The sequence below is a fragment of the Antechinus flavipes genome, chromosome 1 (genome assembly GCF_016432865.1).
Source record: "Antechinus flavipes isolate AdamAnt ecotype Samford, QLD, Australia chromosome 1, AdamAnt_v2, whole genome shotgun sequence".
In the NCBI taxonomy this organism is placed as follows: domain Eukaryota; kingdom Metazoa; phylum Chordata; class Mammalia; order Dasyuromorphia; family Dasyuridae; genus Antechinus; species Antechinus flavipes.
Window position 1 is genome coordinate 493,972,301 of NC_067398.1, and position 26,928 is coordinate 493,999,228.

General features: G+C 32.5%; 1 protein-coding gene across 3 annotated transcripts in view; it reads left to right on the top strand.

Annotated features, from left to right (window-relative positions):
* OSBPL1A (oxysterol binding protein like 1A) overlaps positions 1 to 26,928 on the top strand; it is a 298,973-nt gene that overhangs the window by 78,575 nt on the left and 193,470 nt on the right. For 2 of the 3 annotated variants that reach the window (XM_051970326.1, XM_051970327.1), the window contains 3 exons: positions 10,580 to 10,678; positions 12,978 to 13,103; positions 18,452 to 18,533. In XM_051970326.1, the coding sequence (XP_051826286.1) occupies positions 10,580 to 10,678; positions 12,978 to 13,103; positions 18,452 to 18,533 (307 nt within the window). Of the gene's footprint in view, positions 1 to 10,579; positions 10,679 to 12,977; positions 13,104 to 15,135; positions 15,234 to 18,451; positions 18,534 to 26,928 lie in introns of those variants that run through there. The other variant, XM_051970328.1, reaches the window with a different exon arrangement.

Genomic DNA, 26,928 nt, shown 5'->3' on the forward strand with positions numbered 1-26,928 from the left:
CACAAATAATAAAAAAAGTTATTTGAAATATTCTTCTATTTATAATTGAATATCAATATAATTGGTATTCTATAATTCACAGTATTCTTACAGTTTTATTTATCTACTGGTTGAAATATTTGACAAATTTAGAATGCTAATTTAAACTTAAAAGGAAGTAGAAACCAAAATGATAAATGAGATGTTATAGCTATAGCAGATGATATTACATAACACAACACAGTGAAGGAAATCATTGCCCATGCCCACAATCTATTCCTGGAAAAGGTATCAAAAAGAAAAATATTGAAAAATGGACCATTTTTTGTTTGGATTAAGAAGACTTGGTCTTGTTAATTGAAGTGATACACAAAAAAGATAAAACACTGATTTAATTGTATTAACAAACGTGGAAACTGAGCAATTTTACTCAGCTCTGGATGTGGAGAAGAGGATGAGAAGGGAGAGATAGTTCATTAAATATACAGATGGGTGAAATGAGGTGCTAAAAATTGGGAACTGTGTACAATTGTTGAGAAAAATGGATGCCTACTGTCCTGAAACAGAACTCTAAAATAAAATGGGCTTTAAATTAAAAAGATTGAAGGTGACAAGAAATTGCCTATTTATAAATCCTTCTACAAGAGATAACACAGAGTGTAGATCAAATGAAGGATGAAGAACGACCATTTAATAATCAGAAATTTATAGGTGACAAAAATGCAAGAAAGGAGTTAGTAAGAAAAACCATAATCTCAAACAATTGAGCAGAAATTTTTGGCAAAAAATATGATGAATTAGCGATTCTAACAAAAAGAGCCAAATTTGACTTTATTTAGATATCATTGAACTTGGGTGGGATAATGGTTAAAGACTAGATTTGGGTTCTGGCTCTGGCAAAAGGTAGAGTAGATTGATTTTTTTATTAAAGGTTGTTAATTCATTTTCTTGGCAAAGATCCTTAAATGAGCTGCCATTTTCTTTTCCAGTCTATTAGAGAGATATACTCATTTGAGGAAAACCGGGAACCATAGCAAAGGAGGATACAATACAGAATATTTTGGCAAAGATCAAAGGAAGAAAAAATAGAAACAGTTTTATTATGGAAATATGATACAGACCGTTTGGACAGAAAGAACAAATAGATAAGGAATTCATGAAGTAGATTATAAATTTTGCATAGAAGCATTTTATATATATAGCAGTGGTGAGGGAATTCAATAATCCAAAGATTCTATTAGAACTTTCTCACTTTGCCAAATGCAGAGTAGCTAATGATATTTTACTTGTTTTAGTGGAAATTTCATTTTTAAAAATGGAAGAACACATAAGGGGTAGTTCTCTTATATTGCACTGATTGTTATATAAAACCCCTCAACTCCAACTTTCACATTCCCTGTGTTACAAGGAAAAAGAAAATAAAACTTGTAAAAAAAGATGGGGACAGCAGATTAAGGCTTGTGGGGAAAGAGAAAGCAGCTTGGCTATATACTCTGGACAAAAACCTGGGAATTTAAATATAATCCTTCCTCAAAAAAATATGAACAGAAGATTGAAGGAAGAGGTTAGATAAAATAGGATGAATATAGCTAGTAAGGAAAGACAGCAAAAGGATTTTTCATTGTTTTCAAGGAAAGGAGAAAAAACAAGATAGAACTGCCATCTGAGGTAGTTGGGATGATGATAACTAATAACAGATAAAAAAGTGTCTCATAATAATAATAGTAATTTTTCATCAACAAGAGTACATTATCATGGAATATGAAATTTGGAAGAGACCTCAGTAGTTAGCCAGATCAATCATACTTAAAAGGAATTATCTGCTGTACCTGACATCTCATGACAAAATGACAAAAGTATACCTGTTACTTAAACAAGTCTTCAAAGAAGGGGAATCCATTTTAGGGGAACCTATTAAGGCATCCCATTCTGCTTTGGTGACAACTGTGTTAGGAAATTTGGGATTAGAAAAGACAAAACAAAAATGCCCATTAAGGAGTATATCCTCAATATAGAGAGTAAGAAAGCATATAGATACATGTAAGTATCTTTGATAAATTCATGTCATCATATTCACATGTGCTGTGTCTTAACATACTGTAAGAACTAAGTTTGGAACAAATATAATGAACTCCAGGAAAAAGGGAGTCAACAGGCTAGCTAAACAAGGGCAAACCAATAGAACAGCAGCCCTGAAGTCAGGAGGACCTGAGTTCAAATCTGGATTCAGACACTTAACACTTCCTAATTATGTGACCCTGGGCAAGTCACTTAATCTCAGATGCCTCAGCAAATAAAGAAGGGCAAATGGGGCAAATTTTTTTTCTCCCTTGAAAATATCCTGAAGATTTATAGGGAATATGGAACGAATGCAGTTTATTAAGTTGGGGATGGGGTCCATATATTCAGAAAGATCTTAGCTATGGGGATAAGCCTTCATTCTGTGACCATATTTGCTGAGAAGATTGGATAAAACTCTGGAAGAAATTAGATCCAGACCAATAACTTTCCCTGATGTCCCCCAGATCAATACCAAATCAAACCTCTGAAGTGTTTTTTTGAGTAACAGAACCCACAAATATTTGGAGTTTAACAAATTTCTAGTAGAAGATATTTTGGAAGAACTTTAGGAAAGATCTGTTTCACTTGGGCAAGGGCGGGAGGAAAGGTGGCAGAGTGCAAGGACCTAGAGTGGTGTCGCATCTGCCAGCCAGGGAATCAGACTCTTGGCCAAAATACACCAGCATTGGCTACTCTCCTGGTTCAGAAACCAATGGTTCAGCAGATTAGCAGTGAGACATCCAGTGTAAATACAAAAGGCAAATCGTGAGCCTCTGAACCCCAGAATAACACAGCAGTTGGTTACGCCCACCCAGCACAGGAAGGAAGTCAGGAGCACTGTTGCCTACAGAGGAAGCTTAGGACAATCTCCCCTTTGCCTTAAGAGCAGATCTCAGCATTTAAAAAATGAGCAAAAAAAGCAAAAAGAACTCTGAGCATAGGTAGTTTTTATGGAGAAAGAGAAGAACAGTTCTCAAATCCTGAGGACACTAAAGGCAGATCATCTCTAGATGAAGCCCCAAAGGGCAATATGAGTTGGTTCCCATCTCACAAGGCTCTCTGATGGAAGAATTCAGAAAGGATCTTAAAAGAGAGAAGAAAAATGGGGAAAGGAAATGAAAGCTTTGCAGGAGAGTTTGGAAAAGGAAACAAATTATCTGAAGAAAATGCCTTACAAAATAGATTTAGTGAAATGGAAAAAGCATATAACTCCTTACAAAATAGATTTGATAAAATGGAAAGAAAACAACTCCTTGAAAAACAGAATTTGTAAAATGGGGGAAAAAATCCATTGAACAAAACAACTCATTTAAAAATTCAATTGACCAAATGAAAAAAGAGCTAAAAAAGCTAACTGAAGAAAATAATTCACTAAAAATCAGAATTGAACAAATGGAACTGAATGACTCAATGAGACATCAAGAATCAAACAAAACCAAAACAAAGAAAAAATAGAAGAAAATGTAAAATACTTCATTGAAAAAACTGACCTAGTAAATAGATCTAGGAAAGACAATCTAAGAATTATTGGACCTCCTGAAGACCATGATGAAAAAAAAGAGCCTAGACATCATCTTTCAGCAAATCATCAAGGACAACTGCCCTGATATCCTAGAACCAGAGGGTAAAAAAGCCATTTCACCTATCACCTCTTGAAAGAGATCCTAAAATGAAAACTCAAAGGAATGTCATAGCTAAATTTCAGAATTATCAAATCAAAGAGATAATATTGCAAACAGCCAGAAAGAAAGAAGAAATATTGAGGAGCCACAATCAGGATTACCTAGGACCTAGCAGCTTCCACCTTAAAGGATGGAAGGGCCTGGAATCTGATATTTTGAAAGGCAAAAGAAGTTGGATTGTAGCCAAGATTCAATTATCCAGCAAAATTTAGCATCATCTTTCAGGGGAAAAGATGGACATTTAGTGATACAAGTAAATTTCATTTATTTCTTATGAAAAGCCCAGTGCTGAACAGCAACTTTGATCTTCAAATAGAGAACTCAAGAGAAGCATAAAAAGGTAAAAAAATGAAAGAAAAAAATAACTCTTTAAAAAGTTAAAAAGCTTACATTCCTATAGAGAAAGAGGATATGTTTAATTCTTGAAAACTGTATCTCTGTAATGAGTATACTTAGAGGGTACAGGTATAATTTGATTTTATTGTGATAATATAAAAAAAAATCTAGAGATGGAAAGGGGATTGTACTGGAAGAAGAGGAAAATGAAGGTAAAATGGGATAAAATACATCTCATAAAGAGACAAAAAAGATCTATTACGATTGAGGGAAAGAAGGGTGGGGGTTGAACATTGTCTGAATCTTATTGTCAACAGATTTGGCTTAAAGAGAGAATATCAAAGGTATTTAGCTTCACAGAGAAACTTGTCTCACCCTATAAGGAAATAGGAGGGGAAAGGAGAAAGGAAAGGAGGAGGCTAAGAGAAGAGAGAACAGAATAGCAGGGGAAATATAAGAAAGCTGGAGGGGCTGCAACAGAGGAGAGCTGTTTGAGGGAGGTGGTGTTCAGAAGCAAAATACTGGGGAGAAGGAAAAAGGGGAAAGTAAAAAGAAAAGTATAATGAGAAAAATAAGATGGTAGATAATACAGAATTAATCATTTTAACTGTGGATGTGAATGGGATGAATTCTCTCACAAAATGAAAGCAGATAGCATACTGGATTAAAAGCCAGAATCCTACAATATATTGTTTACAAGAAACATATTTAAAGCAGTGATACATATAGAGAGAAGGTAAAGGGCTGGAGCAGAATCTATTATACTTTAGGTGAGGTTAAAAAAAAAAAAGCAGGGGTAGCGATTTTGATCTCAGAGCAAATAAAAACAAAAATAGATCTAATTTAAAAAGATAAGAAAGGAAACTACATCATGCTAAGGTTAAAGTTACAAATTTCCCCCTAACCATTGTTTTAGCTATATCCCCCAAAGACTGGTTTTATTCTGATTGTTGTTGTCTTTAATGAAATTATTATTCTATATAAATTGTTCTTTGACCTGTCTTTTTTAGGATTAGACTATTTAAGAAGGGAAAACAGAAGTAGTAGGGGAAAGGTGTAAGAAAGGGGGAGGGACTCTAAAGGAGGAGGGCTATTTGAGGGAGGTGATCAGAAGCAAAACACTGGGGAGCAGGGAAGGGAGATAAGAAAGAGAAAGGCATAACATAAATGTTAAATAAAATGGTAGGGTATACAGAATTAGTTATTTTAACTGAATGTCAATGGGACAAACTCTCCCATAGAATAGAAGCAGGTAGCAGACTGGATTAAAAGCCAGAATCCTACAATATGTTATTTTCAAGCAGAGTCCTACATACAGAGTGAGGGTAAAGGGCTGGAGCAGAATTTATTATGCTTCAGGTGAAGTAAAAAAGACATTGATCAGGGTAGTGATCCTGATCTCAGATCAAGTAAAAGCAAAAATAGATCTAATTAAAAGAGATAAGAAGGAAACCATGTCTTGCTAAAGGGTACCATAAATAAAGAAGCAAATAAACATATATACACCAAGTGGTATAGCATCCAGATTTCTAGAGAAGTCAAGAGAGCTGAAAAAAGAAACAAAACTATATTAATAGGGGATCTCAGTTTTGCTCCCTCAGAACTAAATAAATTGAACCACAAAATAAATAAGAAAAAAGTTAAGGAGGTAAACAATGTTAGAAAAGTTAGATATGATAGATCTCTGGAGAAAATTGAATGAAGACAGAAAGGAATACACTTTTTCTCAGCAGTTCATGGAACCTATACAAAAATTGACCATGTACTAGGATATGAAAACCGCAAAATCAAATGCAGAAAGGCAGAAATAGTAAATCCATTTTTTTTCAGATCATGATGAATAAAAATTGCATACAATAAAAGGCCAGGGGGAAAACATACCAAAAATTAATTAGAAATTAAATAATCTAATCCTAAAAAGTGAATGGGTAAAACCACAAATCATAGACATAATTGATAACTTTATCCAAGAGAATGAAAATAATGAGATAACATACCAAAATTTGTGGGATGCAGCCAAAGCAGTAATAAAGGGAAATTTTATATCTCTAGATACTTAATTGCACAAAGTAGAGAAAGAGAAGATCAATGAATTGGGATTACAACTAAAAAAGCTAGAAAAAGAACAAATTGAAAACTCCCAATTAAATATCAAATTTGAAATACTGAAAATAAAAGGGGAGATTAATAAATTTGAAAGTAAAATAGACTATTGAACTAATAAAACTGAGTTGGTTTTATGAAAAAAAAACCCAACAAAATAGATAAACCTTTAGTTAATTTGATTAGAAAAAGGAAAAAAGAAAATCAAATTGTTTGTCTCAAAAATGAAAAGGGAGCACCTTCCACTGATAAAGATAAAATTAGAGTAATAACTGTATGCCAATAAATATGATAATCTAAGTGAAATGGATGAACATGTACAAAAATATAGATTGCTCAAATTAACCAAGGAGGAAATAAATTACTTACATAGTCTCATTTTAGAAAAAAGAAATTGAACAAGCTTTTAATCAGTTCCCTAAAAAAAAATTTCCAGGTCCATATGGATTTACCTGTGAATTCTACCCAACATTTAAAGAACAATTAATTCCAAAACTATGCAAATTATTTGGAAAAATTGGGAAAGAAGGATTCCTACCAAATTCTTTTTATGACACAGACATGGTGCTGATACCTAAACCAGGTAGGGTCACAATAGAGAAAGAAAATTATAGATCAACATCTCTAGTAAATATTGATGCAAGTCTTAAATAAGATATTAGCAAAGGGATTACAGCAAGTTATCTTCAGGATAATACACCATGACCAAGTAGGACTTTTACTAGGAATACAAGGCTGGTTCCATATTAGGAAAACTATTAGCATAATTGACTACATCAGCAACCAAACTAACAAAAATCATATGATTATCTCAATAGATGCTGAAAAAGCATTGACAAAATCTAACACCCATTCCTATTAAAAACATTCAAGAATAGAGGAATAATTGGAGTTTTCCTGAAAGTGATCAATAGCATCTATGTATAGTTATCAGCAAGCATCATATGTAATGGGGATAAACTAGACCTATTCTTATAAGATCAGGGATGAAACAAGGTTTCCCACTATCACCATTGCTATTCAATATTGTATGAGAAATGATGGCTTTGGCAATGAGAAGAAAAAGAGATTAAAAGAAGTAGAGTAGGGGCTGCTAGGTGGCGCAATGGATAGAGCACCAGCCCTGAAGTCAGGAGGAATCTGGTCTTAGACACTTAACACTTCCTAGTTGTGTGACCCTGGGCAAGTCACTTAATCACAATTGCCTCAGCCAAAAAAAAAAAAAAAAACAAACTAATTCTGTATACCCTACCATTTTATTTAACATTAAGTTATGCTTTTCTCTTTCTTTTCCCCCTTCCCTGCTCCCCAGTATTTTGCTTCCGATTATCTCCCTCAATCATTTGGTTTCCTCATTACCTACTTTAGAATGAGGAAACCAAATGTTTACTTGTGATGACTGCATATTTTAAAATCAGCCAGAGCCAGGAAGTCAGGATAAGGGAGAATCCTTGATCTTTATTCTTTGCAGAGGTGAAGGGGAATGGTGCTACAAAGTGAAAGCAATTGCAACATGAATCAGGCCAGCAGTGCCTCTGGCTCTCACACTCCACCCACCAAATCCTCTACACAATCTCCTATACAACACATCAAACTTGCACAGAGAGTGGGCGGGGCCATTCTTTCTCCAAGCATATATTAATAGAGTATTGTCTAATTGCTAATTAGCCTCAAGTGCTTGGGACCTCAGTACAATTACTCAAGAGCTTCAGCCCATTACAATTACTCTTTGCAGATGATATGATGATATACCTGGAGAATCAACTGAAAAACTGCTGGTAACAATTTACCACTTTAGCAAAGTTGCAGGATACAAAATAAATCCATACAAATCAGCATGTTTATATATTACCAACAAAGTCTAGCAGCAAGAAATACAAAGAGAAATTCCATTTAAAATAACTATAGATATATAAAATATTTGAGAATCTTCCTGCCAAGGCAAAATAAAAAACTATATAAATACAATTACAAAATACTTTCTACACAAATAAAGTCCAATCTAATCAATTGGAAAAATATCACATGCTCATGGGTAAGCCAAGTGAATATAATAAAAATGACAAACTATCTAAATTAATCTACTTATTCAGTGCCATACTAATCAAAATCCTAAGTAGTTATAAAGAGTTAGAAAAAAATAATAACAAAATTCATCTGGAAGAACAAAAGATCAATATTTCAAGGAAATTAATGAAAAAATATGCCAATTAAAGTGGCCTAACTAAAATCAGACCTAAAATTGTATTATAAAACAGTGGTCATCAAAACCAATTGGTTCTGGCTAAGAAATAGAGTAGCTGATCAGTAGAATAGATTAGATTCACAGGACAAAATAGTCAATATAACAATCTAGTGTTTGACAAACCCAAAGACCCTAGCTTTTGGGATAAAAACTCACTATTTATTTGATAAAAGCTACTGAGAAAATTGGAAACTAGTTTGGCAGAAACTGGGCATTGACCCACACCTACATATACCAAGATAAGGTCAAAATGAGTTTGTGATTTAATATAAACAGTGATACCATATAGTTTACTTCTCAGATCTGTGAAGAAGGAAAGAATTTGTGGCCAAAGAAGAAATAGAACTCATAATTGAACACAAAATAAATAATTTTGATTATATTGAGCTAAAAACTTTTTGTACAAACAAAACTAATGTAGAAAAGATTAGAAGGGAAGCAAAAAACTGGGAAAAAATTTTACATTCAAGGTTCTGGTAAATGCCTCATTTCTAAAATATAGAGAATTGACTCAAGTGTATAAGAATTCAAGCCATTCTCCAATTGATAAATGGTCAAAGGATATGAACAAACAGAAATTGAAGCCATTTCTAGTCATTTATTTGAAAAGGTGCTCCAAGTCATTATTGATTGGAGAAATGCAAATTAAGATAACTCTGAGATACCACTACTCACCTCTCAGATTGGCTAAGATGACAGGAAAAGATAATGATGTGCATCAGAATGTGCATTCCTTTAGATTCAACAGTATCTCTAACTGGGCTTGTATATCAAAGAGATCTTGAAGGAAAGGGACCCATATCTGCAAAAATATTTGCAGCAGCCTTTTTTGTAGTGGCAAGAAACTGGAAACTGAGTAGTTGCCCATCAGTTAGAGAATGACTGAACAAGTTATGATGTAAGGATGTTATGGAATATTATTGTTCTATAAGAAATGATTTTAGAGAAGTCTGGAGAGACTTACATGAACTAATGCTAAGTGAAATGAGTAGAACCCAGAAAACATTGTACACAGTTACAAGATTATGTGATGATCAATTCTGATGGACAAGGCTCTTTTCAACAATGAGATGATTGAGGCCTGTTCCAATGATCTTGTGATGATGAGAACCATCCACACCCAGAGAGAGGACTGTGAGAACTGAGTGTAGATCATAACATAGCATTTTCACTCTTTATGTTTTTATTTGCCTGCATTTTGTTTTCTTTCTCATTTTTTTCTATTTTGATCTGATTTTTCTTGTGTAGCAAGTTAATTGTGGAAATATGCATAGAAGAAACATGTTTAACATATATTGGATTACTTGCCATCTAGGGAAGGGGGTGGAAGGAGGAAAAGAAGGAAAAAATTTGGAACACAATGTTTTTCAAGTGTAAATATTGAAAGTTACCCATTAATATGTTTTGAAAAAAAAGAGCTTTAATAAAAAATAAAAAAAAACAATTTAATTTAATTAATGTTCATTTTCCCAGGCTCTTTCATGATATTTAAAGTTGGATTCTGCTCTTGGGATGGACAGGGCATTATCACAAGCAGCTTGTGGTTAGTTCATGGGGTCATGAGTACAGGATCTCCAAACTGGCCTCCTATGCTAAGGCTTAGGGCCTTGTAGCTGACTTCCTGGGGATGGCCTGCTGCTAGCATATCTAGACACTATCAACACTTGACTGCACTCCCTTATTAGATGAGTGAGAGAGACCTTTCCTTCCAATCTGATACATTGTTATGGACTTGAAAATTGTTTCAGCCCCATCCTTTTCTTGCTTCTTAGTTATTTGGTGGTGAATTCAGAAGAATTCTTTTCTTTCTTACTCTACCATCTTAACTCTGTCTTCATTTTCTATCTATATAAATTGTAACAAGTGTACAGCATATAATATGTTATATTTATTATATTATCTATATATTATAGCATATAATAATTTATAATGGTTTAAAATATGTTTGACTTCTTCAGTTTTGCTCTTTCTCAAAATTGAGTTACCTTTCCCTTTTAAAACTAGGTTCTTTTTTTTTTTTTTGAACCAGTATGTAAAAGACTATTAGCAAAGTATTAACAAGACATTTTATGTTTTTAGAATTTTATAGTGAGATATTGTTAGAGGTGGATTTTTCTTTGTTTTGTTTTATATTTCAGAATTGATCAGCTTACTGCTTTTCTTTTTATCTTAGGTAAAACCTACTGATAGCTGCCTTTTCTTTATTAAATGCTTTGATGATAGTATGCATGGTTTCAGAGTTCCTAAGAATAGCCTTCAGCAGTCAAGAGAGGTAAAATATCTAAATTCTTTTTTCTTATAATTTTAAAAATGTATGAAAACATTCAGAATTTTTAAATGTTTAAAAACTTTTATTTTAATATTTCAACTACTTTATATATTTGAAATATGCTACTTGATTAAGTTAGGTCTAGTTTGAGAAGTCTTGTTTATGACCTTACATAATTACAGTGTTTTTCCTAAGTTATAAACATTTCTATTAAATAAAATTAGGGATTTTCTGTTTCAGTAATTTCCATATTTTGTTTTCAAAATACTAAAAGTTTTCTTTTTCTGGTGTCTTGCTTGTTAAATCAGTCTCTAGTCCTAACTAAACCCTATATGTACGATTTAGACCTCAATAAAGTAGATAACTACAATTTTACAGTCTTCAACTTACTGAATATTTAAGCTAGAACAAAACTTGAGATATATTAATATTTATTGCTGAACTATAATTATTGCTGCTTATCTCTATTAAACGTTGTAAAAATCTAGAGAAATGGAAACATTGAGTAGAATTTGGAGAAGTTAGGGCATCCCAGAGTGTCAGAAGGCTTTCGGTTTTTTAGGGATGACCTGAATGATGGGAAATAATGAAAATTATGCAAAGTGTAACAAATGTGAACTATGTGAGGATTTATATTTGTAGCAAGCATCTACCTCTAAAGTGTACTATTAAAGTTCCTTCTTACTTTGAATCAGTAGTACCATATAACTTTATTATGGGAACATTGGATGCACACTGGAACATAACCTTTCATTTTTTTCCTAGTAGTGTTATTTTTCCAAATACATATAAAGGTAGTTTTCAACATTCATTTTTGTAAAACTTTGCATTTTAATTTTTTCTCCCTTCCTCTTTTACTTACCCCTACTCAAAGGCAGAAGCTTATCTGATATATGTTATATGTGTACAGTTCTTAAACATATTTTAAACATATCTTCTGTTAAACGTATTTGTCAAGTTTGTGCAAGAAAAATTAGACCAAAAGTGGAAAAAAAAAACAAAAAAAACCATGAGAAAGAAAAAACAAACAAAAAAATGAAAATATTATGCTTTGATCCACATTCAGTCTCCATAGTTCTCTCCCTGGATGCAGTTGGCATATTCCCTCCCAAGTCCATTGAATCACTATATTGTTGAGAAGAGTTAAATTCATCACAATTAACTGTCACATAATCTCGTTGTTACTGTGTACAGGGTTTTCCTGGTTTTGTTCAGCCTGTTCATCATTTCTTGTAGAACAATAATATTCCATTACCTTCACTTATTCAGCCATTCCCCACCTGATGGGCATGCATTCAATTTCCTGTTCCTTGCCATTACACAAAAAGCTGCTAGAGACATTTTTACACATATGGGTCCTTTTCCTTTTTTATTATCTTTTTGGTATATAAACCTAGCAGTAAGACTGCTGGATGAAGGGTATGGGCAGTTTTATAGCCCTTTAATTATAGCAGAACACAGTCAGCATGTAGCTAAAAATTGACATTTTTTTAAAGGATTGTTTTTGTGTAGAAATTGTATTTTTAGTTTTGTAAAATCAGTTAATAGGAAAAGAATGTGTTGATCCTTAATAGAAATCCATATCTATTGTACTGCAGTATTTATATCCTGCAAAATAAGATAGCTATGCTTTTGAATATCAGAAATTAAGATGAAAGAGCATTAAGTGACTTGTCCTAAGTTTGGCAGTGCCAAATTTGGCTGTGTCATTTAAAAATAAAATCCTCCAAACTATCAAGTTTATGTGCACATAGTTCTTTGAAAAGCATTTAAGAATATGACAAGATTTGACTGAATTATGTTGAAAGAAAATAAAACATAATCAAGACCTATGTCTTTAGACTTGCTATTCTCATGGCCTAGTGAAAATAGTAATTTCAAAATCACAATAAAAATTAGGATACTAGGGAAACAATTTGAGAAATTAAGAGTCTTTAATTTGTTGTGCTTACAATTTTAATTATAGTTAAAATCCTGCCTGGGATTGTCACATAAATGGATGTTTATTTCTGGTTTTCAGAATCCTATATTTAACTACAACTTAAGCCCACTATTCAATCTCTAATTGCATTTATGACTAGTAAAATTATTGGAAATGTCAATTCAGGAAATAGATTTTTTTTCCTTCTTATTGTACTTATTTATTCATGTCAAGGCCAAATGACTTATTGTGACGTGTTTCTGTTTTGAGCCATTAGTATTAATTTTTCATATGTAACTTTTTCTGTGATTTCAAGATAGCTAAATTATTGTATTATCTCTTTTGTGTGTGAAAATGTTTTTCTGTTTCTATTTCCTTCAGAGTTGGCTGGAAGCAATAGAAGAACATTCTGCATATAGTACTCACTACTGTTCTCAGGATCAGCTAAGTGATGATGAAGAAGAAGATGATGCTGTTTCTATAGTAGATTTGAGGGAATCTTTACAGGTAAATTGGCTCCTTACACAAAAGTAGAATAGTTTGTTTTTCTTTTTGTTGAGTCTATCATAGTAATATTTATCTCTGAGTACTATGGTAGAAATTTATGTGACAGGCAGCATGATGCAAGGGCTAAAGCTAGTTTTGACTTTAGGAAGACCTGAGTTTGAGGTCTGCTTCTCATTCTCTTTATGTACCAAGGAAAGCCATTTAACCTCCAAGATTAAAAAGTGGAAGAATTATTAGCTTGCATTGGTGGAGAAAGTTTCCTCACTGGGAATTTCCTACCTAAATGAAATCATAAGTCTGGTCATGAAATATATCTGTAAATATTACCCAAAAATCTGATTTGATTGTATATTTGCTAGTTGATTATAATTCTGACTAAAGACTTCTGCCAGCAGGGGGAGCCTGACTACTGTATACCTTCCTGCCCTTTATGACTTCACTGCATATTTTAGTGTTTAAATAATGCAACCATAGAGATGTATAACATAGTTGGTAGTTTCATTTAAAACCACTTGTAATCTTTAACTACTCCGTTTAGAGGTAAGATAGTATGTCAGTGTCTAATTTGTAAGGTCCTCTGATGTGACATCAATGCCTTCCCTTGTTTTAGTGATTGATGTAGTAATGTCATAATGTTTAGTTCAAGTAAAATAGGTGCTTTTTTGCAGACCTTTTTTTTGCCTTGATGCTACTTTTTCTCCCATGCATCTCATACAAAAAGAGTAGAAAATAGTAGAAATGGAACTGAAAAAAAAGATAATTAAACCTCTTTTGACAAACAGCAGAAACTTAGTCACTATATTTAATTCTTATTTTATTTTATTATGCAAATAAGGGGAATATGTAGATGAATAAGTAATTTTATTTTGAATTTAAGTGTATCATTCTCCAAACTATTCTTGATTTAAGGACCAGAGTTCCCAAATGAAAAAAGAAATTTGATTGCTTGGCCATTAGGCAGGCAAGGTTTTTTGTTTGTTTGAAAAATTAAAAGAACTTGAATTATTTCATGATCTGGTAACAATCTTATATAATATTATTATTATTAAGGACTGCTTTTTACTAGTAGTTATTTTGTTCTATAACCTATTGACCAAATGGAAACCCTTTATATAATCTTTATAACATAGTAATTTGAAGTAATGATAGCTTTTAAAGCATATTATTTCATAACTTAGCAGTTTTAGCCCAAAATTCTATTAGTGTATGGATACTCATTTTACCCATGCAGGTTTTCTCTCCTTTTTCACTTAGTAGAGAGTTTCATGAGTTATGGCAAAAATAATTCATTACTTGATGAACATTCTAGCTATGGACCTCTCAACTTAGTTACTCTGGTCTGTAGACATGTTACTAACAAACCAGTACCAAAGAATTTATAGTTTAGTAGAACTTACCAGAGTTTAATGTTGTTCTGGTATAACTTTTGAGTTAACCAATATCATTGTTAATTCTATTTTAAAGCATTTTTTAAAAATCCAACCAAACCGTTTTGTTTATTAGGAATAACTTAAATTTGTATGACTAAAACCACACTTAAGCTTCAAAGTAGAATATTAAATATTTCAACCCAGGAGCCAGTTTTTCAATAAGTAAAATATTTTTCTACTAATTATCCTGTAAATAAGCAAGCAATAAAATATTAAAAAATCCAACCCAGTATTCCAAGAATTTCACTAGGATTTAGACAACTTATAATGGAAAGTGGACATAACTAAATAGCTTATTATCTTTCTAGTTGAATGGATCTTGAAGACTAGTCTCTTTTTTAATTATGTTTTGAAAACTCTCAACTTATTAGATTTAACTAAAATCTTTAATGCTACATGGATAGTCTATTTTATAATGTTATCAGGTCCAAGGGATAGCTTTTAGTTTTTAAGTTACTTAAAATCAGAATTGTTTTATCAGATTATTACTACCGTCAGGGATTGTAGATGTATCGCCAACAAAACTTTGAATGCCAGTAGGTGAAAGCTTTAATGAATTCAGTCCCTTGGCCCCTTTCCTCTAGAGACCAGTCTAAAACTGGCCCAGTCTGAGGCTGATCTAGGAAGTCTGCTGAGGAGAACTGGAAAGTCCAATCTAGTCTCAAGCCATGCTTGATGCTGAGAGTATCTGAGAGGCCAGGTGAGTTCTAGGGCACATATGATGGTATGGGTCTTCCCTGTGGTTTCTCAGGGTATCCTCAGACCCTCCGGATCACTCTAAAAGGAGCTTGTATACCTCCAAAAGTATCATTGAACTGACTTGTGGCTTCCATTGATTCTTTGAACTGAAGAGTAACTAAGAACCTGGTTTGTTTCTCCATTTACCCCAAAAGTTGGACTATTATTACTGAATATCAAGAATGTAAGATACTATAAGTACAATATCTTACACCCTTTATTAAGTTCTAAGGCATCTGAGAAATGTATATAAAAATATATATCCCTTTACCTTTTGGGGAAAGAATTAACTTCACCCAAAACAAAGAAAGAATCCTAATAGTAAAGGTAATATTGCTGTTAGTGATTGTCTTGGCCTCAGTGAATCCCTTTCCAAAGGGGACCATCTCTTTCAGATTAAACTCCTTCCCTTCTTCTAACTCAACTAAAAAAATCTAGTCCCATATGAGACTAGTATTCTGGTTTATACCTCTAGATAGATCTTAGGGGCAAAAGGGAAGGCAGAGTTTATGACTTTTCCATAACATCAAATGGAGCACTTTAATTTTAGCAATTAAAAAGGGGAAAAAAGACAGGAAAGTTCAAGCACTGTGTTGGGTACTCATTGTCTTTTCATAATGATGAGGAGTGGAGATTTTTTGCTGGGATTTCTAGTGGTAGTCCTGAAGAGATTGCTGACTCAAAATTAGATGATTAACACTATTGGAATATTATGTAAGACTTAAATGATAGTATTGAAGCAATGTCTAAGAAGAATAAATGACACTACAAATTAAAGGGAAGACTTAGTGACCCCAAAGGCCTTAATTTTTCATCTGCTTAAACAAATTTTAAGATTTCCTGGTATATGATTACCATTTGGTAAAAATCCTAGCAAGTTGGAGGATGTGCTTTGTGTTTGTACTGTCATAATACCTTATTCTATTCCCCCCCCCCCCCCCCAAGCTACTTAATATAGAAGAAATGGTACCAGGGACAGAAATATACATATTGTATTCAATTAAAATTTACATGTAGCTAGAATCTTTTCTAGCTGATCTGTTTAGGTACCTCTTAAAACTACTTAATTATTGAACAAGGAACTTTTTTCATTGCACATCAGATGGATAAATGGGGCAAAGATATCTGTCACTCTCACTATGTAAAGATGATAGACTGTATCACTTGTTGTCTTTAAGGATATACCTTCTAAGACTAAGACAAGACTTCAGGCATTTCCACATTTCTTACATATGCATAGTCTGTAAATGAAGCCAGGGTATTTTTTAAGATATGCCTTTTGCTTTTATCATGGAGAGGAAATAAGAGAAGAATGATACTGGATCACACATGGACATAAGGGCTAAATATGTACATACCGATAGTGGTTATTTTCTATTAATGAATTAAAAGTGATGCATTTGGTTGCAGCACACATTTTCACTGCCCCCAGACTGACCTTTTCCAATTTTTTTGTCCCTTATCCTTATATCTCAGAATATAACAAGTATTTTTCTGCTTTTGCTTTTAATTAAAAAATATCCTTCCTTCTCAACTCATATAATCAATATTTTTATATGCTAGTGCTTATCTGGAAATATAAAGAACACTACAGTTGTTGGGGTTTTTGTTTTTTTTTTTTTTTAGAAGAGAATTGTATTGTAACTAATGCTGTAGCATGAATAATTCTGCATCAGTTGGGCTAAACTTACTTCAGTAGTGGTTAAAAATGTATGAGGTGAAATAGGAGAGAAAGGTGTTTACTTGTGTCACCTTGAAACTTTGTGCAAGAATGGAGCCAGTTTGGGGGCAGCAGGATGTTCATTGATAGAAATGATGAGACAATGTTAGGGGTACAATGTGGATAGGATGCATAATGATTAAGTTCTAATAAGAATGCAAGTCATTTAGTAGTTAATAAATGATTAGTTAGTAATGTGGTTAGTACCATGCCAATTCTATCATAGAGAGAATGTATAGGCATATAATTTTGCTTATTTATTTTTCCTTTCTCATTATGCGGATCCTTTGAGTAAAGGTGAAATTAAAATGACCAAAAAAATAAAGATTTATGATTTATTTGAACCTTTAAATTTGCAAAGGAGAGGACACAATAGTTATCATTATATAATCCAAGGAAGTAGAATTCTGAATTTGTGTTGCTTTTAAGCATCTTGGTTTGCAGAATTCCAAAGTAAAATGAAGATTTATTTCTAAAATTGACATGTTTCTCCTTTTTCTCAAGCTTTGTCTTGTTTTGGATAATATCCTCATTGGACCCTAGGTGGGAGTTATACGTACATAGGATGCTGAAGTAAAATCAACTTATGGTTTCCAAATGTTAGTACCATCTGTAGTATTTTTTTAAGTGGCTCTTTAAATATATTTTTAAAAGTGTCATTTCTTATTAAAGTTAATAACTTATGCCAAAACTGTTTATAAAACAATTTAAGAATTCCATTTACCAACCATATTAAATGTGTTGAATTACTTTTAACAGAATTTAAGGAAATAAATAGATATATACAGATATAAACAAAAAATAAGTATATACACACTGCAAACTTCTGTATACAGAAATTATATTTACCTTGAGATAAATAGCTATAGATATAAACATAAATATATGTTTAGGTGGTTATATCTCTATATTCCTTTATCTATGTAGCTCAAGGTAGATATGATTTCTGTATATAGAAATGTGTATTGTAGAGTGCATCTTTCTATACCAAGGTAGAGATATAAATATATATTTAAATATAACTACATAAAGCACATATCTGTGTCTATAGATATATAAACTATATCTATTTTTATATAGCTGTTTATCTCAAGTTATATATAATTTCTGTTTATAGAAGTTTATATTTTGTATATTTTATTAACTTTAATTAATTAAGAGCCATGGAAGACCTTAGCATATGTGTTTTCTCAAAAGTCATAGTGCTGTATTAAAGCTATTAAATTCATAGAGAAATTCCCACCACCACTACCACCACCACCACCACACTATTTTTCCCATTAAGGAAATAAGTCTATAAGTATTGTTTTACTTTGTTTAAAAACATTACCTCATCTACTAGTCTGAAACTGAATTAAGTAATTAATATTTGGGATTGATTTATTAATTAAGGTAGGAGGAATAAGCAAGACTTTTCTATAAGCATGTTTTCATTTTATTGTCCTTGATTTTATTTTCAGAAAGCACAAGAATGCCAACAGAGACTAGATAGAGAGATTTCCAACTTTTTCAAAATGATTAAGGAGTGCAACATGGCTAAAGGTAAAAAAAAAAAAAAAAAAGGTGGGGAAATGTATACTACATTTTTAAAAATATGTTTTTATTGACATATTTTAAAAAAACATAATAATATCCTTCAGAATCTTTATCCTTTACTGAGAATTATCCTATGTAACAAACAGTATTTCTTTAAAAGACAAATTTTAAAAAAAGAAAGTGAAAAACATCAACATAACCAATTGATACATTGAAAAATATGAAAAAATTTTAAAATATGTGTATTTTAGCACTTATAGATCTTCACATCTACAAAGTGTGGTGGGTGGAAATGTCTTCTCATATCTCTCCTTTCAAGAAATTCTTATTTATAATTTTGTAACTTTCATTTTTGATTTTTTTTTTTACATTGTTGTAGTCAATTTGTGTGTGTGTGTGTGTGTGTGTGTGTGTATTTATGGGTGTGTATATTTACCTCACTCTTTCTCAGCTTGTATAAGTTTTTCTATCCTTGTTTATATTTATCACATTGATTATTTCTTGATACACAGAAATATTCTTTCTTTTAAGCACCACATTTTTTAAAACTATTCCCTACTTGATGGATATCTTCTTTGTTTTCAGTTCTTTGCAGTCACAGAGAGTTCTGTTGTCAATATTTTGATTTATACACAGGAATTTTTTTTTGTATCAATGGTCTCCTTTTTAAGTCTACTAATGAAATATCTGTATTAAAAGATATGAATATTTTAGTCACTTTACTTATATAGTTTCAAATTGCTTTTCAGAAGAATAGTATTTATTCACAGCTCTATCCATAATGCATTGGTGTGACTTTTTTTCCCATAGCCTTTCCATCATTTTACTAGTCCCATTTTTTTGTTATCTTTGCCAATTTGGGGATATGAGGTGAAATCTCAGGGTTGCTTTGAATTGTGTTTTCTCTCATTTTTAGCAATGAGAGCATTCTTTCATGTGATTATTAATAATTTTCAATTCTTCTTTTGAGAACTATTTGTTTATATTCTTTGACCACTTATTTATTGAGGAATGACTTTTTATTTTATCTATATATGTTTGCTAATTGCTTTTATGTCTTGGATACCAAACCCTTATCAGATAAATTTGATGAAAATAATTTTTCTCTATTAAATATTTCCATTCTTATGTTAGGTGCATTTATTTTGTTAATGCAAAATCTTTGAAGTTTCATGTATAATCAAAACTATGTGTTTTAAGTACATTACATTTCATTATAAACTGTTACAGTAATTGCTAAACAATTAGGTAATTTTAAAGTAAATGGTTATTTTTGTTTGATAATTTAAAATAGATTTTGTTTTAGATTTGGAACTATTTTTGAAACAAAAAATTCTTTTTAATTCATTAAGGAAAGTTGCTTTCTAGTTTAATCCTGCAAATTTTCACATTTGTCATTAAAATAAAACAGAATTATTAGGGTGATGTATTTTAGAGTTTTAAATCACCCTGACTTTCTAATAGGAAGTTTGTAAATGTATGACTTATTAAGAATGAATATATATATATTTATACTAATGTTTCTGTCTTTTTTTGTCTAATGCCATTTCAATATTTCCAAATCTCTTGCTAATGTTTTGAGTTGTTTTTTTTGCTTTATCACTTTCTCTCTCCCCTTACTTTTCTCCCTCTCTGGTGGATAATAAGGAATTGATTATATTTATTAAAATCTCTTGTTCCAAAATACTATAATGTAATCAGTTCTATCTATTCAGCTGTTGGTAATCAATAAGCAGTTTTAAATCAGCTTTACTCCACGACTATTTTCTTTTAGCTCAGTTTCAACTTCCTCTGCTGCCTACCTGTTTTTCCCTTATGCGGAACCTTCAAAAACATAGTGATTGGAAACTGATTTCCATTGGAATAGGGTACTTTGAATGAGGAAATATCTTCTAATGTATTTTGGCACTTCCTTGTTTCTCAGAATCTGAAAGAGCTGCCCGGGGTCCCAAGAGCTTATTAGATGACCTATCTATTGATACGTGGATGGAGTAGAACTTGAACCCAGATTTTCCTAAATTGGAAACAAGTTCTCTATCTGTTATGCTCTGCTGCTTTTCTTAAAAAATAATAAACCAGTTTTAATGCTTAACTCAATCTAGCTACATATAGTTAGAATAAGCCAGCTGAGTGATGTAGTGAATAGAGTGTCAAGTCTGGACTCAATAGAGACTCTTCTTCATTCAGTTTAAATCTAATGTCAGAACTTACTAGCTGTGTGACCCTGGGCAAGTCACTTAGCTGTTTTTGCCTCGTTTTCTTCATCTGTAAAATGAGTTGCAAAAAGAAATGACAAACCATTCCAATATCTTTGCCAAGAAGTCCCCAAATGGGGTCACCAAGAGTCCGACACGATTGAAACAACTGAACAGCAACGTATGTAGAACAGTTTATTTAATTTGGTGATTACCTGTTAGGAAAAAAATAATATTTAACTTCTTACTGTAGTTTTAAAACATCAAATTAATACAATGGCATTGAATAATAGGAAAGCTTAGTATTACTTAATATATTGGTCATGGGTTGAAGGATTGAGGCAACTTCCAGTACTGTGAATCTTGCATACCCGTCAATTATGCTCCTTATTGATTACTAGCCAGCTAGATATAATTAGCTTTCAGATAAGGGAAGGGAGAAGAAATGTTTAAAACTATCTTTGCATGTATTTTGAAAAGTAAAAAGCTATTTTAAAAATCATTTTAAGATACAAGGTTTTCTTTTAAATTGTCAGTTTTTAAAATTTTTGTTTTTATAAGGTTACATTCTTATTCATGTGAAATTAACACAAGCAATAACATACTTTTAAAGCTTATGTCTAATAAGCTAGAAAGTGGTTTGATTTTTCAGTATTAACTTTTGACAAAATGACTAAAGGAGAATGTGGATGTTAGTGTTTTTGTCATATGTACTTTATTAAAACTCATTAAAACAAAACAAAATGCACAGTCCTTTCTGATAATGATATATACTTATATGAAAATGTTATCTGGTCACTCAAAACTTAATTCTAAACACTGACTCTACTGAAAAGTCTGATTCAAATAAAAATAAAATCTAAATTATGAATTTGGGTTGAAGTTTTTTTTTTTCCATAAAAGAAAATGGGGAGTGATTTATAGCACAGATTTTGTAAGAGGAATTAACTGATTTGACTTTACTGCCAAAAAAATTTCACAGAATAACCTTGTACCATGTGTTCCTTAAAAAAACCCAAATAACACCCACATCCTGTTCCACATTGCAGATATAGTTTGCCAGTGACTTTTTAAGAAGCCTGTAGAAAAAATCCTGCTCTTATAGTAGTAATTATTGGCTTTAAGTTCAGAGAAACAGCAGTAACATTAGGATCATGATTTTTATTTTTCATTATTCTTGCCTTGACAGTTTAGTTTAATGCACAGACTCTTATAATAACCTTATGTTATACAAAAATCTGGACTATACCTATTCAATTTTTCTGTGCACCAAGCCTAAACCATCTATCTTTTTTTTTTTCTTCTTCTTTTTTTTTTTTAATTACAGCTTTTTATATACAAAATATATGCATGGGTAATTTTTCAACACTGATCCTTGCAAAAACTTCTGTTTCAACTTTTCCCCTCCTTCCCTCCTCCTCCTCCCCTAGGTGGCAGGCAGTCCCATACATGTTAAATATGTTAAAGTATGTATTAAATACAATATATGTATTTAAATATACAGAAGCCCCCAAGAAACCTGCTCCCAGAGATGATAACATTTTAGAGAAGCTTATTACACAGTTATTTTGTTGCACAAGAAAGATCGGAGTTAGAAAGAAGGTAAAAATAATCTGAGAAGAGAAAACAAAAATGCAAGCAAACAACAAAGAAAGAATGGAAATGTTATGTTGTAGTCCATACTCATTTCCCATTGTTCTTTCTCTGGATGTAACTGGTTCTATTCATTACAGATCAGTTGGAACTGATTTGGATTCTCTCATTGTTGAAGAGAGCCACATCCATCAGAATTGATCATCATGTAGTCTTGTTGTTGAAGTGTATAATGATCTCCTGGTTCTACTCATTTCACTTAGCATCAGTTCATGTAGGTCTCTTCAAGTCTCTCTGTATTCATCCTGCTGGCTAGACCATCATTCTAAAGCATTTTGTGATGCTCTTTCTCCAAGACCATACAATCCCAGAATTTAGAACCAGAAGTGGTCCTTTGTCTATCTCTCTATACTGAAGCATTGTTTTCCTGTTGTCATTTCCCATGTATTCACATATTCACATGTATTTCCATAAATTCACATCAGTTGAATTTCTAAGTGGGAAAAAAACCAAACTATTAAAACAGAAGTTAGATAAGTAACTTTTCTGAACATAATAAGCTTTAAAATCAGCTTCTGCCCAATTTAAGTAAGTAAACAGAGAGTAGAAGTAAGGAACTGGAGACTGAGTGACATCTGATACCCCCATTCTTATATATACAAAGTTCACAGCCCATGGCCCATTCTGGTTTTTGCAAGTGGGCATAATTTTAATATCTTAGGCTCTAAAAGTAGGTCCCAGGTTGTTGGTCCTGTTGCTTCAGGCAGTAGCCCTACAGATTATTGTATTCAACCCCATGAATCTTTGCTTCAACACTTGATTTTTCATTCTCTAGTCTCCTGCTCCAACTGCCATTTCATTTTGCTCATTTGCAAAATGCCTGATACCACTACTAACCTCTTCTTTTACTATAGTATAGTAGTGCTCAGTTAAAAAAAAAAAAAAAAAAAACTTTTTGTGAAGTAGAAGTTTTTTACTTTAATGACCACTCCATAGCACAAGGGTCCTCAAACTTTTTAAATAGGAGGCCAATTCACTGTTCCTCAGACTGTTGGAGGGCCGGACTATGGTAAAAACAAAAACTTTGTTTTGTGGGCCTTTAAATAAAGAAACTTCATAGCCCTGGGTGAGAGGGATAAACGTCCTCAGTGGCCGCATCAGGTAGTTTGAGGACCCCTGCCATAGCATCTTCAGGCTCTGAGCATGCAAATCTTTCAATAAGTTATATCTCAATCATAAAGGACATCATTTTTGTTTATGAAGCAAATGAAAGAAACTAAAATTTAATTAAACTTAATTTTTAAAAATTAAAAACTAACCTTTTAAAAACTATTTTGCTTAGAATCCATTTTAACCACACACTTTCCCCCTCTTCTAAAACTTAGTCTTTTTAGTCTTATATTTTTGGATTTTTAAAAAGCATCTTTCCAACTGAATACTGCTCCTTTACCCCTATGCTTTGCCATGAATTAACAGAAGTTGAATTTCAAGACTAGTAACCAGAGGCTCATCCTTTTAAAATTTAGCTGATTTTTGCCTTCTTTGCTAATACTGAACATATTCTATTGGATGAACTATGGAAAAGAAAGGGGAGAAAAAGTTGATTTTTCCAGTGGCAGAAGTAGTGAGTAGGAATGATGAGTCAGCTTGCTTGATTCCAACAAGAAGTGAGCTCCTCCAAGGAGAAGTGCCATTTAAGGAGACCTTTAGAGAAGAGAGTCTCAGAAGTCTGTTATGAGTTGATCAGATCATTAAATTTGTTTTCTTTTTTTCCTCCTATACCGGAACCTCATGGAAGGTGGCAGAAGGTGACTAGGGAATTAAGGAAGGAAGGTAGTAATATCAGGTGTGACTCACTTTTTGCTTTTCCATTAACACATTCATTTGTATACCCCTGTAGGAGTAGGTGGGTCTTAGTGAGGGTCAGTATCATTGTAGTACAAGTGCAACTAAAATGGAGAGTAAAAATGGGACACAATTGATAGTAGCAGAATTGACAGGAATTGGAAGCTGATTGTGTAGGAGAGGTGAAAGATAAGAGTTGGAAACTTCAAACATGAGAAACAAGGATTATTGGAAGTAGAATAGAAAGCCAAGTGGTTTTGTGGTGGGGACATGTTGGAACATGCTAAAGTCATTGAGATGCTGATGAAAAACTTAAATGATCATCTGCTTTAGGCACTTACAGGTGTGAAGTTCAGAAAAAGGAGCTCAGGACTGGATGTACATGAAAGGTGGTAGTTGAAGCTATTGGAGTACATAATATTTCTAAGAGAAGAAAGGAGAGGACCAGCATACCTATAGTAAGGAATTGTAAAGATAATCAAACAAAGGAATAGTTTAAAAAAGTTGGAAAACCAATACTTCAATATATCTGAAACTAGTGGAGGAGAGAGAGAATTAGAAGGGAATGATCAATATTTGAAAAACCTTCAGAGGGTTTATGGAAAAGGATGGATAAGGATGGAAAAGAGGTCACTGGAATTGGTAGTTACTGATGATCTTAAAAGTGAATGGTTTTCTTAGAGTGGGGGAGAGTGAGGCAAAAGCCAGGTTAAAAGGAGTTGAGGAGAGAATGAATAATCCACAAATTATATTACTTGCTGAATTACTATACTGAATAAGTCAAGATTTGATTTTTCTCTTTGAAAGATATAATAGAAAAGGACTAAAAAAAGCCTGTAGATCTGCAATCAAGGTGATAAAAATAATCTTTCATTTTGATGAGCTGAAGGAAATATAATTAGCTTAGATACTACAGCTTAGGTGTTTGCTTAATGTGATGATTTTGTGAGTAGCTGCTGACTGCCTTTGTGGCCAGAAGTTCAAGTGGAATGAAATTTCTATAAAACAGACATGCCTCTATCCCTAACATAGAAATATTTTTCCTTTCATCTCAAATAATTTTTTCCACGGTCTTTTATTGTCTTTCTATTCTTACAGATACCCCATTCTTAAGTAAATAAATGCAGAATTAAGTATAATATGTACTTATAATATAATAATAATATATAATATAATACTAAGCATATAAAAGCAGAATTTACCCAATTGGAATTATGTCCTGCTCAGAATATTTTTTCTCTAACACATATCCTGCTCATCTTTGTTCTTTGATCCAGGAGTTCCCAGTTAAAGTGTTGCATATTGGTGGAACCACTTACTGTCACTGTAAGAGTTACATTTTTGTTTGTTTAACTATACAGGCTTGTTATATCTGAAGATGCTGTGATGCAGTTTTTTTCTTTTTTTTGGATCGGGGGAGTGACAGTGAAGGGAAATTAAACAGGTGGCAGGAATAGCAGAATACAAGTGGTGTTACCAAATACTTTTCTCATGGCTATTTTTGTCATCTTGAATTCTATTTTTGTTTTTTCTACAGAGATATTCTGTGGATATCTAGGGCACTTTCTATTTTGGTCTTTTCTTGCAAATACTTGTATATTATTAGTTTTCTAATTGACCATATGTGATAAAATATATACTAAAGCTAGATTAATTTAACAAATACAAATATTTGCTAAAACTTTCTTGTAAAGTATATTCCTATTGAAGCTTATAGGAGTTTGGAAAATGATTGTTTTGTCTTTACACCTTTGAACACAGATATTAAACAAAAGTTAGCCATGTTATCCAGTGGATTTCTCACAGAGGAAAATAGGGAATTATCTATGATTTTTAACTTTTTATTATGAATCTGTCTAAAGGACCACTTCATATGGTAGTAAAATTGTCTTTTGTTTATACTGGCAATAAAAGGATAATACATTTGTAGACAGTATGCCCAAAAGGAGCTTGGGAAAGCCTCTCTGTGCCCCCTGGAACACTTCTTATCTTTTTTTAAGGAGATGCTATTCCCCTGACAGCATTCACTCCTTGATAAATATGATATGAACTCATCTGGGCCTGATTACTTCTTTTGCCTTCTTAACCTAATGAAGATGATGGTCCAGTGTATACACTTGGGTTTCCCCTTGGACTTGTCTGTGTAAGAAGAAAAGCAGAATGAGATGAATGACAAGTAAAAGAATTGGGAGTTACAGAAAGGAGAAAGACTGTATACATAGACTTAATTTCTTGGAAGTGAAACCTGTTCATTTCCAAGATCCCTCCTGAAATTCACCTAGTGCTAGGAAAGACAGTGGCAAAGAGTTTCTGGGTAAAACCTAGAGCTACCAGAAGCCAAGCAGACAGTAGGAGTGACAGTGCCAAGGATGTGTCCCTGGACTGTACATCTTGGATTTCCTCAGAAGAGGAGTTTGTAAACCAAGCAGAGTGATAGTTTAGGATATTGAGTTATATGGACTGTCCAGGTTTAGAGGGATGGAATGAGCTTTCCAGAGACTTTGAACAATTTTCTTGGGGTCTGAGGAGGTAGGAAAGGTGGACTTCAACCCTAGGGCAGACCATAATTCAAGAGGACTCTAAGTTATTGAATGCTGGGTGACTAGAAAGGAAAGGAACATTGTTTTAATTGGTTATAATGTTTGAATACAGGTTATTTTGGGAAGTTTTGTTATATCAAATAAAGTGTGTTATATATTCATCATTTTTTTAGTATAGGAATTTGAATGGGAAGTGAAAAAACTTTTCTTAATAGTATAGAAATATAG